The sequence below is a fragment of the Dendropsophus ebraccatus genome, chromosome 6 (genome assembly GCF_027789765.1).
Source record: "Dendropsophus ebraccatus isolate aDenEbr1 chromosome 6, aDenEbr1.pat, whole genome shotgun sequence".
NCBI lineage: Eukaryota > Metazoa > Chordata > Amphibia > Anura > Hylidae > Dendropsophus > Dendropsophus ebraccatus.
Window position 1 is genome coordinate 10,278,355 of NC_091459.1, and position 20,347 is coordinate 10,298,701.

Consider the following 20,347-nt stretch of genomic DNA (forward strand, 5'->3'; position numbering starts at 1 on the left):
TAGCAATGAGCTGGACTGTTCTCCTTGTCTGAGTACGTGGCTTTGTACTTAGACACTTACATGGCACTGTACACTATTTGAGGTTAGGCTGCCACCCTCCACAAAGGCATTGGTCTTACTATCAGGTAAGGGGCACTTTAAATCAAAGTAACTACTTCAACAGCCGACCAAAGGGAAGATTCCTGCAGAACAAAGGGTCTATACGCCACCATTGGAGGTAGGTTGGCTTTTCGCAGGATCTGGAGTTTGTATACAGATATAAACTGGGTACAATGGTGTAACATAATGATGTGGCTTGGGTCTGCCACACAAACTACAATATTCTGTCTTATCTAGATATTGCTGGTAACCAGCACATGACATGTCCACCCATTATCAATTATTAATCCTCCCCTTGTTTCTTGGACTTTAGTCCAAGTATTGGGGTTAAAAACAGCATCGTGTTGGATGTTAAAATATTTCAACATTGCTTTTGCCCTTTTTCTCTTGTTCTTTGCCATATCGGCAGGTCACTATGTGGGTTGCAGAAACCCCTTTTTGCTTGTTCTTTGCCATATCGGCAGGTCACTATGTGGGTTGCAGAAACCCCTTTTAATTCTGTGTGTCCCATTTTATATTACTTCGTGATCGTATAACAGGAGGCACCCAGAATGATCAACTGATGATTTTCTTTCTTGTGTCCTGTACACTTGTGACCACGGATCAATTACTTCGTGATCGTATAACAGGAGGCACCCAGAATGATCAACTGATGATTTTCTTTCTTGTGTCCTGTACACTTATGACCACGGATCACTACCAAAAGCTGGGACTTAGAATATTCCACGGTTCAGGGCTTCCTTTTCTTATGTTGAAATACACTCTTGCTGCTATGTAGATTGCAAAACAAGTTACCCCAAGTATACAGAGGACAGTAATAGGCATATCACAGATCTTTCCCTTGGAAACAACCAGACCACTGTCCAGCGTCCTTGTATAGTTAGGCTACTAGGCTCATTCCAAAGTGGTTTTAGCACTGGCACTGTTCCCACCGCACAACGCTCCGTGTCTATGAGGACCTGTGACAACCACGGCCGGGCTCTGGGTAACAGTTTTAGCCTGAATGAGCAATTCTTCGCCTACTATATACTAACCCTCACAGGTTAGGACAAACAGACATAGAACAGCCAACAAGAGGAGAACAAAGTTCAAATTGACACGCCTATCGTGAGTTCACTTTGATAACTTACTCTGCAGAGGTAGGTGAGAAAAGATGTGAAGGAGGAGAGCACAGAAAAGAGTAAACAAATTTTTTACTCTTACCTGGCCAGGTTTTGTGGTCTCCTTGTTCACCTTTCTCTCCCCTGGTACAGCAGTGCAGGTCATCCGATCTCCCGATGTAATGGGCGTGTCCCTGTTCAAAGGGCGCCAATAATGTCGAGGTGCCTTCCCAAAGAAGGCCTGCTGTTGTTGGCTGTCTCCTAATTAAGTTGGAGAATGGGTCCGGATCCCCTCTCCCACACCATGCACTTAGAATGAAGACACAGACAACGTATCTTGCAAACAAGTCTGGTGTAAATGGGCCCAGTTTTATTATGGCGATCACATTTTATAGACAGATAAAATATAGGGTGGTAACAAATGCTAATAAGGCCTAGATGAGGCGGTGCTAGTGATTTAGATATTCAGTCATGCGCAATAGCATCTATATTAGTCTCCATTATTATTATTCAAAAAGGTTAGAACAACACATTCTGTGCAATGATACTTTCACATTATTCCCACTGTAACAGACAGGCAACTTTCCTCTGAGAACGGCCTTGGACGCTGATAAACATGTCTCTGAGGGAAATAGTTCTTGAGACAAAACATTCTTAGGTAAGCAATGTTCCAACTATCTCTGAGAACCCACCTTTGTTTATACAGAAAAAACCAATGGATATGAATGTAAAATGCAAAGTCATACAATATATACGTCATCAACTTCAAAAACCTAATAACTACGGATATATTTTGACAGATAAATTGTTTACATAAGGATGTTGATACATACATAAGGATGCTAAAAAACATTTGTTATCTGCTTATGAGAATTATAGAATAACATTTATCATCTGCTGGGAACAGGTTCAGTCACATAGGAGAGTTCCATAATCTCGAGACCAGCTGTATATCCTTGAACAAGTTCAGTGTAAGTTCCATGAGAAAGTCTTATTGTTTCTTTCAAACTTTGGATGGAAAAGGATTTATTTTTCTTTCAAACTTTGGATGGATTAACTCATTCCTCTCACACCGCCTCTCCGCCCCTCCTCCCCACCCTACTCATCATAAGGAATGCCCCCAGGCAGAATTTTTCCTAGTCATCACCTGTGTGAACATTGCACATGTGTTGGATTGTTAAGGCACCTATGCAGTGTTCAAACAGGTGATGAATAGGAGAAATGTTGCCCAGGGGCATTCCTTATGATGAAGAGGGTGGGGAGGAGGGACGGAGAGGGGATGCAAGCCTAGGACACAGACACTCTAGGCCACGCTAATTCGACACAGGGCTGCAAGTTTAAAAGTTGTATTTTAGGACAATAACTGCATCACCTGCCGAACGGACCCCTGGACAGATCTTGGATTAAAAGCAGCTATCCAACAGTACAAGTGGTTTGGGGGGTCAGATTGTGGGTACAGAGTCGCTTTAAGTTGTATCATCTTACCATCTAATGTGTGGAGCAGGGATGAGAACCTTCGGGCCTTCAGCTGTTGCAAAACTACAATTCCCATCAAGCCTGGACAGCCCTGAGGAGAGACAACCGACAGCTGAACAATTGTCCAGTTATTGAAGGTATATGGCAAAACTAGATTGCCAAATCTCCAAATTGCCAGATCCCCTTTGGCTGTCCAGGCATGATGGAAATTGTTGTTTTGCAACAGCTGGAGGGCCCAAAGGTTCCCCATTCCTGGTGTAGTGGAAACTCATCACTCTCCCTAGATGGCAGATGGTCATTGGGGGGAATAAAAAGATCAAAAGGTTGGAGTTCAATGTGCCAGATGCTTTAGAGTTTTCTGGCAGCAGCTTATTTCCCCCTCAACTTATGCACGTTCTGTCCAACCAAACATGCAGTAGGATGGGAAAGTCAGAAGTAGTTCTTGTTTAGTCAACCCTTTCTAAAGTGTATGGGCCATCTATTGCCTATAAATAAAAAAAGATTTGGCAATCTGGTTTTGCCTTGAGCTAGGCTTCAATAACTGACAGCCGGACAAATGCTCAGCCACCGGTTGTCTCTCCTGTCCAGACCCCCACCCTCCCCATACAAAGGAATGTCTGGCATGGCTGAGCGATCCAGTGTTCTATATTGCTCTGTCTGTGGCTTTTTTCTCCAAGAACAAAAGGATTTTCCGTCACACCTTACCCATCTCCACCAATAAAGTATAAGATTTATGGAAACCTTTTGTTTGTTTGTTTTTTTAGTTGTTACCAGATTCTAGTAGCTATACTTGCTGGTTGATCTGCAGGGAAATGTAATCCGTCATCATCTGCTGAACAGTTAGCGAGTCAATGTTAGCAGATTACGTAGGATCGCGGCTCCATTGTTTGACCTAATTATTTCTGACAGCTTTCCCCCTTTATCTTACTTGGAAGGAGAACATTAATATAGTCGCAGATCCCTATTAGTAAGATAGCAGCAGTGTTTCATCTGCATGAAACACTGAATGGACTAAAGAAATAAAAAGAGCAGCCCTGATAACATAGGGAACCTTCATAATAGAGATCTGAGGGCGGATTAGAAGGACTTGGCATGACAGCTGGCTGCATCATGATGTTCATTGTTATGAAGATTTTCTCCCCCTGTTCAGAGATAGAGCCATTATCACCTTATAAATGATGTATTTTATTGGCTTTTTTTTTTTGTATACTTTACACAATACATTTCAGCTGCTTTTGGGAAGCAGGTAACATTGAAGGGATTGTCCAGGCGTGAAAACTAAAATCACTGTGTAATAAAAAGTTCTGCGTGTTGTAAAGCTACAGTTTTTACAGCATACCTGTATCAGTCCAGCCAGTGAATATAAAGCTTTAAATTCACTTTAAGTTTTTTTACATCAATGGATAGGTGCCAGTTAAATATTCAGCAAACTTGATTCTTTCCCCTGATATGCTTCTCTTTCACTCCCATTGTATATATGTATGGTATAGCTGTGCATATTACTATCTCTGTTAGGCAGAGTACACACTAGTTTTTTTGCAATCAGTTTTTTTTTTTTAACATACATACACAAAAATAACGTCAGCTATGTTTTTGTAGCTTTACGTTTATGCATTTTGATCTGTTACTTTTATAATGAAAGTCAATGGAAAACGTTTCAAAACAGATGCACACAAATGCAAAAAAATGTAGCGTGACCCCAGCGTAATACTAGAGGCAAGCATCACATTTCCTAATGATATAGAGTGTATTCCAGAAAAATCTTGGGGGGGGGGGGGGGGATTTATGAAGACCGGTGTACAAGTACGCTGGTCTTGTATAAGACCTCGCCCCCTTTCCCCCGGCAGGCATAAATCATGATAAATGAGGGGCGGGAGGAGGCCACACCTCCTCCTCGCCTTGTCATCCCCCCCAAGCTCCCCCAGCCCGGCCATTGGGCGAGTGGGGCATACGGCAGGCGTATGCCAGGGAGAAGGGACGAATCTGCACCTTCTCCCTGGCTACGCCTCGGGCGGACGTTTCATAAATGTGCCCCCCTTGTGTCTTTCTCTGGACATTAGAGATGAGCCCAACTTGAACATGCTCGGATCCCATCATTTGGCTTTTTGTATGACTGGACAACATCAGAGATGAGCATGCTCGGGTCCCATCGTTTGGCATTTGAATACTGATGGCTGAAGACGTTAGATGCATCCCTAGGGAGTCCATGTTTTCCCGGACTCCCTAGGTACTCCAATGCTGAACTATCAGACTTGAGCATGTTTTAGTTGGGCTCATCGCTACACAATGGAGGAGATTTATCAAACATGGTATAAAGTGAGACTGTCTCAGTCGCCCCTAGCAACCTATCAGATTCCACCTGTCATTCCTCACAGACTCTTTGGAAAATGAAAGGTGGAATCTGATTGGTTGCTAGGGGCGACTGAGCCAGTTTCACTTCACACCATGTTTGATAAATCTCCCCCATTGTGTTTCATGTGAATCTCAGTTGCTTCTAATCCAATTACAATGTTCTTGTTGGGATTATGTCCATGGGAATGTTTCAAAAATAACAGTGAGTGCAGACAACCTCTGTAAAGCAGCCATGATGAAGTGGCAGAGGCAGAAGGATTAGGGCAAGGAATGGCGGTCTATGCCATTACCTAATACACACAGTGCATCCAATCCGGGAGCCTGCTCCGAGCAGACCGGCCTCATCCATTCTCACCTCATTTCTGCTTTGTTTACTAATCTTTGAAGAACAAGGTGTGAATTATATGTACTAATAGTAATAAGAAAAAGAAAAAAATGCCTATGTCTATATTATATTTGTCTGCTCTGGAACACTTTGACCTTCACAGCCTGTAATGTTTCCCCTTGTAGGAGGTCTGGCCGCAACAATTATGCTGTTGTGTCAATATGTCACCTAACAGATGATAACATCAAGGTTGCGGAGATCACAGGCACCATTTGCTCTGTAATGTTCCGTCACAGTTTTCAACAGTCTCTTAATTGCATTTTACATCTGCAGTTTGGGTCCAGATAAGGGTTTGTAGACATTAGCTTCCACATCATCGTCCTCATCCTTCTCTTTGAAGTCCCAACTAGTGTCGGCTACAAGCTTAGCAAATACTTGCTGTTTAAAGGGGCAGTGTCCTCAGAAAACGACTTATTGTATAAATACTGTTTTTATGTTAAAAACATGTATTTTTAAGAATTTTTGGTGATGCTAAAACTAAGCTGAGACTTCCTGTTGTGTCTGAGGTGATAAGAGGAGGGTGCAGTAAAGTGATCTGTACAGCATTGCAGCGTCATGTGAGACCAGTAGGTAGATAGCATCAATACAAGACAATAGCAGCTCCACTCTTTAAAGGTCACAGAACACACTCAGAAATGTTTCACATTCATTGAGACTTTGTCTTTTGCCATCTATGTCCATGAGTCTTGCTGTAAAGCATGTCATTAAATGCTGTTAAGAACAGCCCAGGCAATATGGCCGCCTCTATAACACGCCTCTTAGTGATTCCAGCCGGCCGGGCGCCCTTCGTACCAATTCATACCACGCCTCTTCCCAGCTGTAAGCTTCATAAATATCTCCTCCATCTTCTGACTTTGTGCCAAGCATCTCCTTACATTCATTGTATGACAACAGATCATTTTGTATAAGGGGCTGTGGAATCCCCCAGATGAAGATGTAAGGAGGGGGTCATCATCTAAGTGACCCCAGAGGGATGATGTATTTTCCTTATAAATATTTAAACTTTCTTTTTCTTTGCCCCTTGTCCTTACAGCAATGAATGTGGTGATATTTATGTAGATAGGCTCCTCTCTTGTTTAGATTCGTCGGCCAGCTGGATACTTTAGCCAGACATGTTGGGGAGTTTGGTCCTCAAACATTAATAACCACTTTGTATTTTGTTATAGCAACTTCGGGAACTCATTGCAGAACACAAACCTCATATAGATAAGATGAATAAGACTGGACCACAGCTGCTGGAGCTCAGCCCTGAAGAAGGCTTCTACATCCAGGAGAAATATATAACGGCCGATACTCTGTATAGTGACATCAAGGAGATTGTCAAGAAACGGGCAATCGCTTTGGAGGAAGCTATTTCCCAGTCCTCACAGGTACCACATAGAGTTTACAGTGGGAAAAGCGTACTATACCAATAGTGTCAAATTTCTTACATAACTATATTTTAGGAAAAATGTGCGGAAAGACATATTTATGAAGGCAGAACACCGCTTCTCTTGATTTCTCATTGGTCAGTAATTCGGTATAAAAACAAAAATCTGTAATCTTAAAGGGGTACTCCAGCAAAAATATTTTTCTCTCAAATCAGCTGGTTTGAGGAAATTAAATAGATTTGTAATTTACTTTTATTTAAAAAAAAATCTCCAGTCTTCTAGTACTTATCAGCTGTTGTATGTGCTGCAGGAAGTAGTGTTTTGTTTCCAGTGTGAAACAGTGCTCTCTGCTGCCACCTCTGTCCATGTCAGTAACTGTCCAGAGCTGGAGAGGTTTTCTATGGGATTTGATGGACTGGACTGGACAGTTCCGGACATGGACAGAGATGGCAGCAGAGAGCACTGTGTCAGACTGGAACAAATACACACCTTCCTGCAGGACATACGGCAGCTGATAAGTATAGGAATACTTGAGATTTTTATATAGAAGTAGAAGTATACAAATCTATATAAACTTCTGAAACTAGTTGATTTGAAAGATTTTTTTTTCTTTTTGCTGGATAACCCCTTTAAGTATACAAACTGATAATACATCTATGAATGGAATAATTGGATTACTTATAAGAATAAAGAAATTGTATATGTAATGATTAATAGTTAGTGTCCCTGTCACTTTAAAAAGAAAACACTTTTGACATGCACTGAAGATATGTCAAAAATTGTCATCGCTCAGGGTCTGGGCCCCTTCACTCTCCTGCTTGCCGCAATCTCCATCTCGCAGCAGGAGACGGACTCCATAAATTATCAGTGGAGACTATATGCTGCAGGAGACAGAGGAAGCAGCAAGTCAGGGAGTGAAGTACATTGTCGAGTGCTTCTCCTGGTTCTACTTAACAAACAGTGGTAATCTGAACACCCAGACCCCGACAGAAAAAACTTTCGACATATCTCAAGTGCCCATTTAAACATGTGAGATAATAGCCATAATGTTTTAACCCATTAAGAGCGGAAATTAAATTATTTCGGACTAATAAGTGATCAATATTCAGTGACTATATTGCATTTGCTTTAAAAAATTTTTTTTTTTTTTTTAGTTCCATGATAAGATTGACCCAACACTTGAAAGTCTCCAGCGAATAGCGGAGCGCCTGAGGCAGCCACCTTCAATCTCTGCCGAGTGCGAGAAGATCAGAGAACAGATAAGCGAAAATAAAAATGTTTCTGTTGAGCTGGAAAAGCTTCAGCCTGTCTATGAAACCCTCAAGATGCGGGGAGAGGAAATGATCGCTCGCTCCGAAGGTGCCGATAAGGACATCTCGGCCAAAGGTAATCCATTGTGGAAGACAGGAACCGTCCTTATCATTCCCAAGAATTGGACGGAGTACCGGCTTCAGCGTTCTTATCAGGACACTTTGTAAATGTAATTTGGCAGGATACAGCTAGAGCTCCGATCTGCTTGTCAGAATTTATGAGTCCTTAAAGCCAATTATACTTTTATTTTTCGGCTACAGTAATGGATAAACTATGAGCAAGTCCGTTTTTATTATAAAAGTGAATGCGATTGAAGATTTAGCCATTTATACTTTGTTTTCTCTTCGCCAGCCGTCCAAGATAAGCTCGACCAAATGGTCTTCATCTGGGAGGACATCCAGGCTCTGACAGAGGAGAGGGAGGCCCAGTTGCTGGATGTGATGGAGCTGGCAGAGAAGTTTTGGTGTGATCACATTGCATTATTGGCCACCATAAAAGACACCCAAGAGTTTATCCGGGAACTTGATGAACCTGGAGTTGATCCCTCTGTTGTAAAACAGCAACAAGAGGCGGCAGAGGTGAGGCGACTGAAAAAAACCTTAAAGGGAAGGTGTCATCAGAAAATTACATATTGTTCAACCCCTTCCCATCAGTAACATGTATATATATGTTCCTGCACTGACAGGGATTCTGATGTGTGCGGGACCGCTGCAGTGAGAACAGTCCCGCACACATCAGTGTGTTTGGGGCCGGAGGTAATGAGAGGCATTAATGAGAGTCCTAGGGATGTTCCGAACCGGCCGAGGTTCGGGTTTGTATGAACCCGAACGCTCGGCAGCAGATTCCCGCTGTCTGCCCGCTCCGTGGGAGTATGGCTATGGCTGTATCCCAGTTTTCCAGGCGGTGCTCCCGCTTGATTGCTGGATCAAGCGGGAGGACCGCCTGGAAAACTGCAGGAATCATTACCGAGGGTTCGCGTTCGTACGAACCCGAACCAAACTCGGTTCGGACCATCCCTAGAGAGTCCCATTAACCCCTTAAACACCTCTACCTATAGCGATCGTGGCGTTTAAGGTACTCAGTGACAGAACAAGCATCTGTCACTGAGTGATTGGGAACCCCGCAGCCATGCTTACCTCTGTCTTGTCGGTTCAGCGATCTGTGTATAAAGTCTGCTCTCAGGCAGGCTCTATACATAGATCGCAGATAACACTGATCTATGCTATGCTATGGCATAGCATAGATGAGTACATGCAATCTATTGATAGCATGTTTAACAGTGATAAAAAGTGTAAAAAAAAAAAAATTAAGAAAAAAAAAGTTTTTAAAAGTATTAAAAAACCCTTATAAACCCCCCTCCCAATAAAAGTTTAAAATACCCCCTTGCCCATTATAAATATATATATATAATTATATATCGTAGCGTGCGGAATTGTCCGATCTATTGAAATATAACATTATTGTTCCCGCATGGTGAACGGCGTAAACGCACACCAGGATTGCTGATTTTAATAAATTATATATCAGAAAAAAAAAAAAAAGGCGATCAAAATTTTTCTGTTACACCAATATGATGTTAATAATAACTAGAGACCATGGCGCAAAAAATTACATCTAACCAGCTCTGTAGGTGGAAAAAATAAAAGCGCTATGGCTCTTAGAAGGCGGGGAGGAACATTGCATTAATCTGACCCGGACTTATGTGCATCAAAGGGCTTTGTCTGTGCAGGTGCTGTCTTCTGGCCCCGCCTCCTCCAGAATGATTGACATCCGGAGGAGGCAGGCCCTGCAGACAGTGGCTGAACGGGTGAGCTGGAGAAGAGGATGTCGGCTCACAAGAAGGTAAGTATGCAACTGCTGTGTGTTTGGCAAACTGACAGCATGGATATATGTATATCTGTGCTTTCAAGTTTAATGGCTGTTTGAACAATACATGGATTATTTGTGCAGCCCGGCCACCCTATTTCTCGTGCCATGTAAAGGCATCGCAAACCAGCGCCAATCTTGCTGTTCGGCCTGTGGGCGAGACATTGCCACATGTAAAAGGACCCCACTTTCATCCATGGAAATTTGTCAGCAAATTCTAGATTACCATATGAACATATACAAATACAGACCATGGTTACTATCACAATAACTCTTTTCTAGGCAATTAAAGAGGAGATTGATGGGCTGCAAGAAGAGCTGGATGTGGTGACAGCACTAGGATCAGAGCTGATATCTGCATGTGGGGAACCGGATAAACCTGTGGTGAATAAGAATATAGATGAAGTAAGTACTGATGGATATTTTGGAGGATATCATTGCCATACTGATACCATTGTCATAAGTTATAATACAGATACTGGTCCAGGAAAACTCAATAAAAACATGTTTAAAAAAAAAATAATACAGATACTGTAGATTGTGCTGAAGGAAATACGTTGATATTGCGGCAAGCTGCATCCCTGGCCGTAGAACAAGGTTCAGTAACTACAAGTATCATGTGTGCTTGGATTCTCAGTCACAGATATGTTTATACACTTTGCTTTATTGTATCTTTTTACAGCTAAATTCTGCATGGGAAATGTTGAATAAAACTTGGAAAGACCGAGTGGACAAACTGGATGAAGCTATGCAGGCAGCCGTACAGTATCAGGATGGCCTGCAGGTATAATACTTATACAGCACGTACAGGATCCATTATTTTTGTTTTTTTTTTTTACATTTTTTTAAGGTGGTGGGACATCAGCTGAGTAAATGCCTCATCCACCATAGCCTATCATTAATATCAGAACTGGAAATGTATTCGTACTGGTGTTTGATCTAAGTGTAAGGCCTTATGCACATGTTCAGTATTTTTTTTATGTCCGCAGATCCTCCCGCTATCCACCCGTACAATCCGCTAAAAATTACGGATTGGCCATCTGTAGTGCATTCGTATTTCCGTAAATCCGTTTTTTTAGAAACACAACACTAATGACCCATCCCTATTTGTTTACGGAAATACGGATGCCGAAAGGTTACAATCCATAGAAAATAGCAGATTTCTATGAGAGAATCTGCCAAAAATCCGCACTTTTATTTTAAGATTAGTTTGCGTCCTTTACTGATCATGTGAATAGCCCTGAAGACATCAATGTGACCTAAATACGGAGATACGGATCCGCAGATCACGAGACGTGTGAATAAGGCCTTACACAATGGTTAAGAAATAAAGGTTGTTCTTTGATCCCTATTAGACAGTTTGTATATATAAAAATATATGTGTTTTATTAAGAAGAAGTGTAGCATATACATAGCATGCATAGTGCAAGAAAATGAACAGCATACCATAAAATGGTTACATGAGGTAGCGCTACCAAACATCGAGAGTCCATATACAAGACAGAGCGTAACAGGGCCCGATCAACCTAGGGCCAAGTGTCCATAACGGAAAGTCATTGTGTAGACAGAACGGCTTTAGGGTACTATAACATGGCCTGATAATAACTGTAAACGAGTGCCGATCTGCTAGATCCGCGCTCGTTTACTGGGCCTATTACACGGCCCAATAATCGTTTAACAAGGGCTGCATGGACAAAGTTACCGATGTTCTTGCAGCCCTTGCTTCAAATGGCATACATTACCTATCCATGGTCCAGGGCTCCTCTTGCGGTCCGATTCTCCCCGCTCCCGCGCACTGCATCTTCAGAGCGGCCTGTCTCAGCTGACAGGCCACTCAACCAATCACTGGCCGTGGAGGTCCCAGCCAGTGATTGGCTGAGCGGCCTCTCAGCTCAGACAGGCCACTCTGAAGATGCAGTGCGCGGGACCGGGGAGAATCGGACCACAAGAGGAGCCCTGGACCATGGATGGGTAATGTATTTGCTTTACAAAGCGGTGCGCGGTCGGTGGCCGACAATTATAGGTCCAAACCTATTATATCAACGATCAGCCGATGATCGTTGTCATTGGCTGATCGTTGTGTTTATTACACGTAATGATAATTGGCAGGATTCGGCCGATTCTTGTTCCGTGTAATATAGTACCCTTAGTCCTTCCACCATTGCCCACTCAAGACGTCCCTGCAGCAGCGCTGATCTGTTAACGTAAAGGAAAAACAAGGCGATGAATTGACTTCTCTATTGACTTTCATTATTACGAAAAACAGCCCAAAATGCATCCGTTTAAAAAAAATAAAAAAAAATTAGCGTACTCAAAAACACAGTTGACCACTTTTTTCTGTATATTGAAATTGAACATTCACACGGTGTGAACCCAGCTTTATAGTTGTATTATTAGATGTATAGCAGTCATCTGGACAGTATGTCAGTGTGTCTCATGATATTGTCCATCCTCTCTTCTTCTTTTTCCTTAGGCTCTCTTTGACTGGGTAGATATTGCCATGGGAAGAATAGGGACAATGCCACCAATAGGAACCGACCTAGAGACTGTGAAGCAACAGATAGCCGAGCTTAAGGTACTGAACCATATAATTTGTGTTTTGCGATGGTCCCGTCAGTATATACTGTACACATGATGTGTTCTTTTTGTTCGTCTTTTGAATTAAAAGCTTTATTTTCTTGCTGCAGCAATTAAAGACTGAAGCGTATCAGCAACAAATAGAGCTGGAGAGACTAAACCACCAGAAAGAGCTGCTGCAGAAGAAGGCGACAGATGAGAACGATAAGCTGGCTGTGGAAGACTCCTTCAAAGAACTGAAGTATCTATGGCAGGCTTTAGAGGATAAGATCATCAACCGACAGGTGAGCTAGACTTGGTGTTTGGGGATGGATTATGTGATGTGCTGTTATAAGCGGTCAGGAGTTCAGCATGGAATAGTGAGGATACGTGTTGGTTTAGCTTCTCATACATGGTAAATGCTGGCATCGTAAATATGTGCTATAGAGATTTGTGTTACAGCATAAAGCTACTCGATAAAATAGAAGGCAACTGCTATGCGAGACATAATAAGAGAACTAAGTGTGAGATGAAGATATCCATTCAAAGTATAAATCAGCAGTAGATGTAATATAAAGCAAGTTTGCAATATACATTCTTTTTTTTTTTTTTTTTTTTTTTGTTACCATGCGGTAAAACAAAGCTCAACTTACCAGAAATCCAGGTCTAGTATCCTGAAGGCAGCTATATAACAGCTATACTTACTGTATCCAGGTCCAGTCTCCTGAAGGCAGCTATAAAACAAAGCTATACTTACTGTATCCAGGTCCAGTCTCCTGAAGGCAGCTATATAACAGCTATACTTACTGTATCCAGGTCCAGTCTCCTGAAGGCTGCTATATAATAGCTATACTTACTGTATCCAGGTCCAGTCTCCTAAAGGCAGCTATATACCAGCTATACTTACTGTATCCAGGTCCAGTCTCCTAAAGGCAGCTATATAACAGCTATACTTACTGTATCCAGGTCCAGTCTCCTGAAGGATGCTATATATCAGCTATACTTACTGTATCCAGGTCCAGTCTCCTGAAGGCTGCTATGTAACAGCTATACTTACTGTGTCCAGGTCCAGTCTCCTGAAGGCAGCTATATAACAGTTATACTTACTGTATCCAGGTCCAGTCTCCTGAAGGCAGCTATATAACAGCTATACTTACTGTATCCAGGTCCAGTCTCCTGAAGGCAGCTATATAACAGCTATACTTACTGTATCCAGGTCCAGTCTCCTGAAGGCTGCTATATAACAGCCATACTTACTGTATCCAGGTCCAGTCTCTTGAAGGCAGCTATATAACAGCTATACTTACTGTATCCAGGTTCAGTCTCCTGAAGGCAGCTATATAACAGCTATACTTACTGTATCCAGGTCCAGTCTCCTGAAGGCAGCTATATAACAGCTATACTTACTGTATCCAGGTCCAGTCTCCTGAAGGCAGCTATATAACAGCTATAATTACTGTATCCAGGTCTAGTCTCCTAAGGGAACTATGTAACAGCTATACTTACTGTGTCCAGGTCCAGTCTCCTAAGGGAACTATGTAACAGCTATACTTACTGTGTCCAGGTCCAGTCTCCTAAGGGAACTATGTAACAGCTATACTTACTGTGTCCAGGTCCAGTCTCCTAAGGGAACTATGTAACAGCTATACTTACTGTGTCCAGGTCCAGTCTCCTAAGGGAACTATGTAACAGCTATACTTACTGTGTCCAGGTCCAGTCTCCTAAGGGAACTATGTAACAGCTATACTTACTGTGTCCAGGTCCAGTCTCCTAAGGGAACTATGTAACAGCTATACTATACTCCAGTCTCCTAAGGGAACTATATAACAGCTATACTTACTGTATCCAGGTCCAGTCTCCTGAAGGCAGCTATATAACAGCTATACTTACTGTATCCAGGTCCAGTCTCCTAAGGGAACTATGTAACAGATATACTTACTGTGTCCATGTCCATCAAGCACATGGCTGCCTTCTCTGTGACTAGTAATATTGTACTGGTGAATATACATTATATACAGTGTGTTAGTAGAGATCAGAATGGTCTGTGTAAGCTGCATGCCACCATAATGTGTGATATGTGAATAGATGTGTAAATGTCTACTTTATCTTTACCAGCATAAGTTGGAAGGTGCCCTATTAGCCCTAGGACCGTTCCAGAATGCTCTAGATGAGTTGTTGACGTGGATGACGCATACAGAGGGACTGCTAAATGATCAGAAAACCATTGGTGGAGATCCAAAGACTATTGAGATAGAACTGGCTAAGCACCATGTAAGTACCATTGTAGTCAGTTACACTTGGTGTGATCTTATATTAGTGTGTAGGATATCTGTGGAATATATACGGCAATAGCATATTCAGATATACAGTGTAACTGCTTGTTTGCTACCAATAAAGGTTCTGCAAAATGACGTCCTGGCACACAAGTCCAGTGTAGAGACGGTACAGAAGGCGGGCAATGACCTGGTGGAGTCCAGTGCCGGAGAGGAAGCCAGCAATCTGCAGGCCAGGTTAGAAGCTCTGAACCAGCGCTGGCAGAACGTGCTGCATAAGACCGAGCAGAGGAGGAAACAGCTGGATGCCGCATTGTTCCAGGTGAGGGATTGCTTCTCACCACTGCATTGGAGAAGTAGAATCAGAATACAATACTTCTCTCCTTATGGCTATGTTCACACAACACATTTTTTTATTAAAAGAACATCCGTTCTGTTCATATTGAAATGTGTTGCATTGAAGTCATTGCAAACAATGGCTGTGGAAATAATTGACATGTCCATTCCTGCCGTTCTGCATCGATTTCAATGCAACAACAGTTATCTATCTATCTATCTTCTATCTATCTATCTATCTATCTATCTATCTTCTATCTATCTATCTATCTATCTATCTATCTATCTATCTATCTATCTATCTCCTATCTATCTATCTCCTATCTATCTATCTCCTATCTATCTATCTCCTATCTATCTATCTATCTATCTATCTATCTCCTATCTATCTATCTATCTATCTATCTATCTATCTATCTATCTCCTATCTATCTATCTATCTATCTATCTATCTATCTCCTATCTATCTATCTATCTATCTATCTATCTATCTATCTATCTATCTATCTTCTATCTATCTATCTATCTATCTATCTATCTCCTATCTATCTATCTATAATACATACAGTCTCTGGCTATGTTCACATTTGGTAAGACACCGGCCGTTCTCAGAAAAGATCACCCCAGCCGATACTGCATTACCGGCCGGATGATCTTTAGCGTCGTTGAGTTCTGATGCGGGCGCATCCGTGGGCATCCGTGTGTGCCCGCATCAGATCTCCCACTGCATACAATACAGTGTGCGGCCGAATCCGCACTCTCCATTGTTAGAACTGACATCAGGGAGTAATAGACTGAGCAGTTAATCACTGCATAACATGAATCGGTGGACATTTGTGTAACACTTCTCTATGCTGTGAAATTTAGGCTCAAGGTTTCCACAATGAAATAGAAGAGCTGCATCAATGGCTGTCAGACAGCGAGCGTCACTTACTGGCGGCCAGGCCTGTCGGAGGATTACCAGAGACGGCCAAGGAGCAGCTTGATGCTCATCTGGTAAGAATCTTCCGTCTAGCTGAGTTGTGTATTGTGCCTTTTATTCATAGACTCGTCTCTGATGTGTTTATAACATTGTCTATATAACCCTGACATAATGGTACGGGGAGATACCGACTGTAATTGATGCTAGAAGGTGTCAGCTCATGATTTATATTGTTTAGCTTATGATGTGCAGGACAAGCACATTCACCAAAATGAGGAATTATGTTGTGAAAGAGAACAAAGTGTAATTGTTTGTTCTTCAGGGGTTCCTATAGATACTGATGGATTTAACCCTTGGTTTCTCAGGTTTTCAGAGTTATTTGCCCTCTTTTTTTTTCAAATCAACTGGTGCCAGAAAGAGCCAGAAATTTATAATTTACTTCCATAAAACAAAAAAATCGTAAGTCTTCCAGTACTTATCAGCTGCTGTATGTCCTGCAGGAAGTGGTGTATTCTCTCCAGACTAACGCAGTGCTCTCTCTGCTGCCACCTCTGTCCATGTCAGGAACTGTCCAGAGTAGCAGCAAATCTGCATAGAAAACCTCTCCTCTCCAGACTGGAAAGAATACACCACTTTCCACAGGACATACAGCAGCTGATAAGTACCGTAAGATTTAAGAACAATTTACAATAATTTTGAGGTCAGCTCGAAAGATGTGATCAATGACTTAACATACAAACTAATTTTCTTTCGTCCTTTGATCGTTGCCGCGTTTACACCAGAGGGTATTCGACTACTCTAATGATTTAACGATTTATTTCACGATAATCGGTCCGTGTAAAACGTTATTAACAGCAACTGCTATAACAGGTCTTTTGTCTCATATATGTTCTGCGTGTTTTGCAGGAACTGTGTGAGGCCTTCGAAGTGAAAGAACCTGCGTATGAAAGCATAATGCAGAAAAGCCATCAGATAATGCAGAGAAGCCTGGAGGAGCCCGAGGCAAATATTGATCAAGATGTTAACAACTTAAAGGAGAAATGGGAATCTGTGGAGACAAAGCTCCGTGAGAGGAAGGTAAGTGATGGCGCGGTATCAGAGGGACAAGACACAGATAGTCACCCTGCCACATGTCTCACCACTACAGGAATACCTCTGTTCTCAAACTTAATTGGTTCAGGAAGGCAGTTTGAGAGCCGAGCAGCGTCTTCCCATAGGAAATAATGTATAATAATATATAATAATATTATTATTAATATTCAATAATATAATAATGTGTTTAATAGGTTTCAGCACCAACCAATAATTAAAGGGTTATTCCAGCAAAAATCTTTTTCTTTCAAATCGACTGGTTTCAGAAAGTTATATAAACTTGCAATTTACTTTTAGTTAAAAATCTCAAGTCTTCCAGTACTTTCAGCTGCTGTATGTCCTGCAGGAAATGGTGTTTTCTTTTAGTCTGACACAGTGCTCTCTGCTGCCACCTCTGTCCATGCCTGGAAACTGCCAAGAGCAGCAGCAAATCCCCATAGAAAACCTCTCCTGCTCTGGACAGTTCCTGAAATGGACAGAGGTGGCAGCAGAGAGCACTGTGTCAGACTGGAAAGAATAATCCATTTCCTGCAGGACATACAGCAGCTGATAAGTACTGGAAGACTTGAGATTTTTTAAATAGAAGTGAATTACAAATCTATATACCTTTCTGAATCCAGTTGATTTGAAAGAAAAAGATTTCCGACTGAGTACCCTTTTAACTACAGTACTCAGTTATTACATGAAAAGTGCCCAGTTTAATCCCTGCAGTACAGAACAGAACAGCACTATACTGTATAGTACGTTTTAAAAAAAAGAAATGTTCGGCAAAATCAGCAATTATAACACATCAACATCAACTCCTCAATCATCCTTTACTGTATAGTTCCCCCCCACCCCAGCACTGTACCGGATGGAATATGGTGGGGCACTGACTGTACTACTACTGTACTGTATATGCACTCCAGCAATCATATACAGTGCTGTACTGTATGTGAAGCCTTACCAGGTACAGTGCTAGAATAGAGCCTGCAGTCCGTCTGTATTAGTATTTTTCTATATCGTGTTGCTTCCTTACTTTGTTACTTACTTTGTCTTTAGGTAAAATTAGAAGACGCTCTCAGTGTGGCCACAGGCTTCCACAATTCTCTCCAAGATTTCATCAATTGGCTAACCCAAGCCGAACAGACCCTCACTATGGCTTCTCCGCCAAGTCTTGTTTTGGACTCCGTATTATTTCAAATCGATGAACATAAGGTATGTGGGATATCGTTTTATACATTAATACGGAACTTTCCATGAATAGAATCAGTGCTGACAGTGAGTATTCACCATTATGGATGTACAGTATGTTACTGCTTAAGACAAGCAAATCTACAGGATAAACAAAGCAAAACGGTATGTTGTATTGTTCTAATAATTTATTGTAAAACATTTGATGTCACTAGGACCTGTCAAATGTTTTGATTGGTCGGGGTCTCTGTGCTGTGACCCCCACCAATCATTTACACAAGCCAGGAAAAGCAAGCACTTCAAGTGTCACTGTTGTTTAAATTTTATTTTTTTTTGCAGAAATCAATAGTACAGGTGATTTTAAGAAACTTTGTAATTGGGTTTATTAGCCGAAAAGTGCATTTTTATCATGAAAAAGCAGTTTGAAGCTCTCCTCCCGTTCTCATTAATTCTCTATGGAGAGGGGAGGGGTTGAGGGAGATGAGCCACCAAAACAGGACAACAAAGAGTTATTTTATAGCTACATCACCGGGCTATCTCCTCTGACAGTCAGCACTGACCTCTCTGACCTCTAAATAGAGGCTTACACACAGGTCCTGCTGTGTAATCCTTTGTTCTCTGCTGCCGACTAATCTCCCTCCTCCCCCTCCCCTCTCCATAGAACAGATACGGCCTGACTGATGTAAAAGATTTACTGATAATGAGCAGTGGATGAGAGAGAGGAGGTGGGGGGGGGACCTGGGGAAAGTCTTCTTGAATGCAGATAATGGCATATTTGCCTAATAAACCCAATTACAACGTTTCTTAAAATCGCCTGTACTATTAATTTCCGCAAAAAAAAAGAATATGACAGTGACACTTTAAGTGATTCTCTCCCTGGCTCACAGCCTCTCTGTTTAGTTTCATTATAAGATTATGGGAACGTCCAGGAAAACAGGATGAAGATCACTGTGAGCCAAGGAGTAAAGCATGCTTGTTCTAACGATTGTTGGGGGCCTCAGAGACCCTGACCGAACAAAAGTTTTGACATGTCCCGGTGACATCAAAAGTTTTTTTAAATGGCCAGGTCACTTTAGGTAAAACGATAAAAAAAAAGAACTGTACAAATGTCTCTCTGTTTTATTCTAGGTGTTTGTTACTGAAGTAAACTCCCACAGAGATCAGATCATGGAGCTGGATAAAACCGGCACCCATTTAAAATATTTCAGCCAAAAACAAGACGTAGTATTGATAAAAAATTTATTGATCAGCGTGCAAAGTCGGTGGGAAAATGTGGTACAGCGTTCCCTAGAAAGAGGTCGGGCCTTAGACGATGCTCGGAAGCGGTCGAAACAGGTAAAGAGCCTAGACGGATGATTGAACGTGTCGCCTTCAGTATCCTGCTTGGTGCTCAGTAACATCTTCATAATTGTTTTGTCAGTTCCATGAAGCTTTTACTAAACTGATGGAATGGCTGGAAGAATCGGAAGCTTCCTTAGACTCAGAGCTCGAGATTGCAAATGATCCGGACAAGATTAAGGCGCAGCTGACGCAGCATAAGGTCGGTCATCTCCTAATAATTCAGTCATGGATAGTAGGCTGCATATTGTTCTTCTTTCAGTAAGTGAATGTTACTGGTGGCGGCAGATTTAGCAGATTTTGTTCACTACAAACACAGACAACTGTGAATGAGGCTTCATTGGCTGTCACATGAGAGACATCTACCACTATACACACTGTTTTAACATGTTTCTGCCGTATAAGAAAACATAATAAACATGTTGCCTCTCCAGGGTCCTCTGGTGTCTCAATGAGATCGCCGGTGTCCCCCACTGTTACTTACAAGACCAACTTGTCTCAGGAGTGACAGCCCGCTTAGCCAATCACTGGCCGCGGCGCTGTCCTGCCTCAGTGAGCGATTGGCTAAGCAGGCTTGTCTCGGAAATAACGGCCGCTGCAGTCAACAGGGGACACCGGCCTCCTCATCGAGGCATTGGGGGAGCGCGGAGAGGTAAGCATAACATGTTTGTAATATTTTCTTATATGGCAGCAACATG

General features: G+C 42.0%; 1 protein-coding gene across 18 annotated transcripts in view; it reads left to right on the top strand.

Moving 5' to 3' along the window:
* Positions 1-20,347, top strand: part of DST (dystonin) — a 398,894-nt gene that overhangs the window by 348,625 nt on the left and 29,922 nt on the right. For all 18 annotated transcript variants that reach the window (XM_069974481.1, XM_069974486.1, XM_069974484.1 and 15 more), the window contains 14 exons: positions 6,579-6,782; positions 7,937-8,168; positions 8,445-8,671; positions 10,242-10,364; positions 10,642-10,743; positions 12,433-12,534; positions 12,647-12,820; positions 14,631-14,786; positions 14,913-15,110; positions 15,992-16,120; positions 16,953-17,123; positions 18,180-18,335; positions 19,440-19,646; positions 19,732-19,851. In XM_069974481.1, coding sequence (XP_069830582.1) covers positions 6,579-6,782; positions 7,937-8,168; positions 8,445-8,671; positions 10,242-10,364; positions 10,642-10,743; positions 12,433-12,534; positions 12,647-12,820; positions 14,631-14,786; positions 14,913-15,110; positions 15,992-16,120; positions 16,953-17,123; positions 18,180-18,335; positions 19,440-19,646; positions 19,732-19,851 — 2,301 coding nt within the window. The remainder of the gene's footprint in view (positions 1-6,578; positions 6,783-7,936; positions 8,169-8,444; positions 8,672-10,241; positions 10,365-10,641; positions 10,744-12,432; positions 12,535-12,646; positions 12,821-14,630; positions 14,787-14,912; positions 15,111-15,991; positions 16,121-16,952; positions 17,124-18,179; positions 18,336-19,439; positions 19,647-19,731; positions 19,852-20,347) is intronic.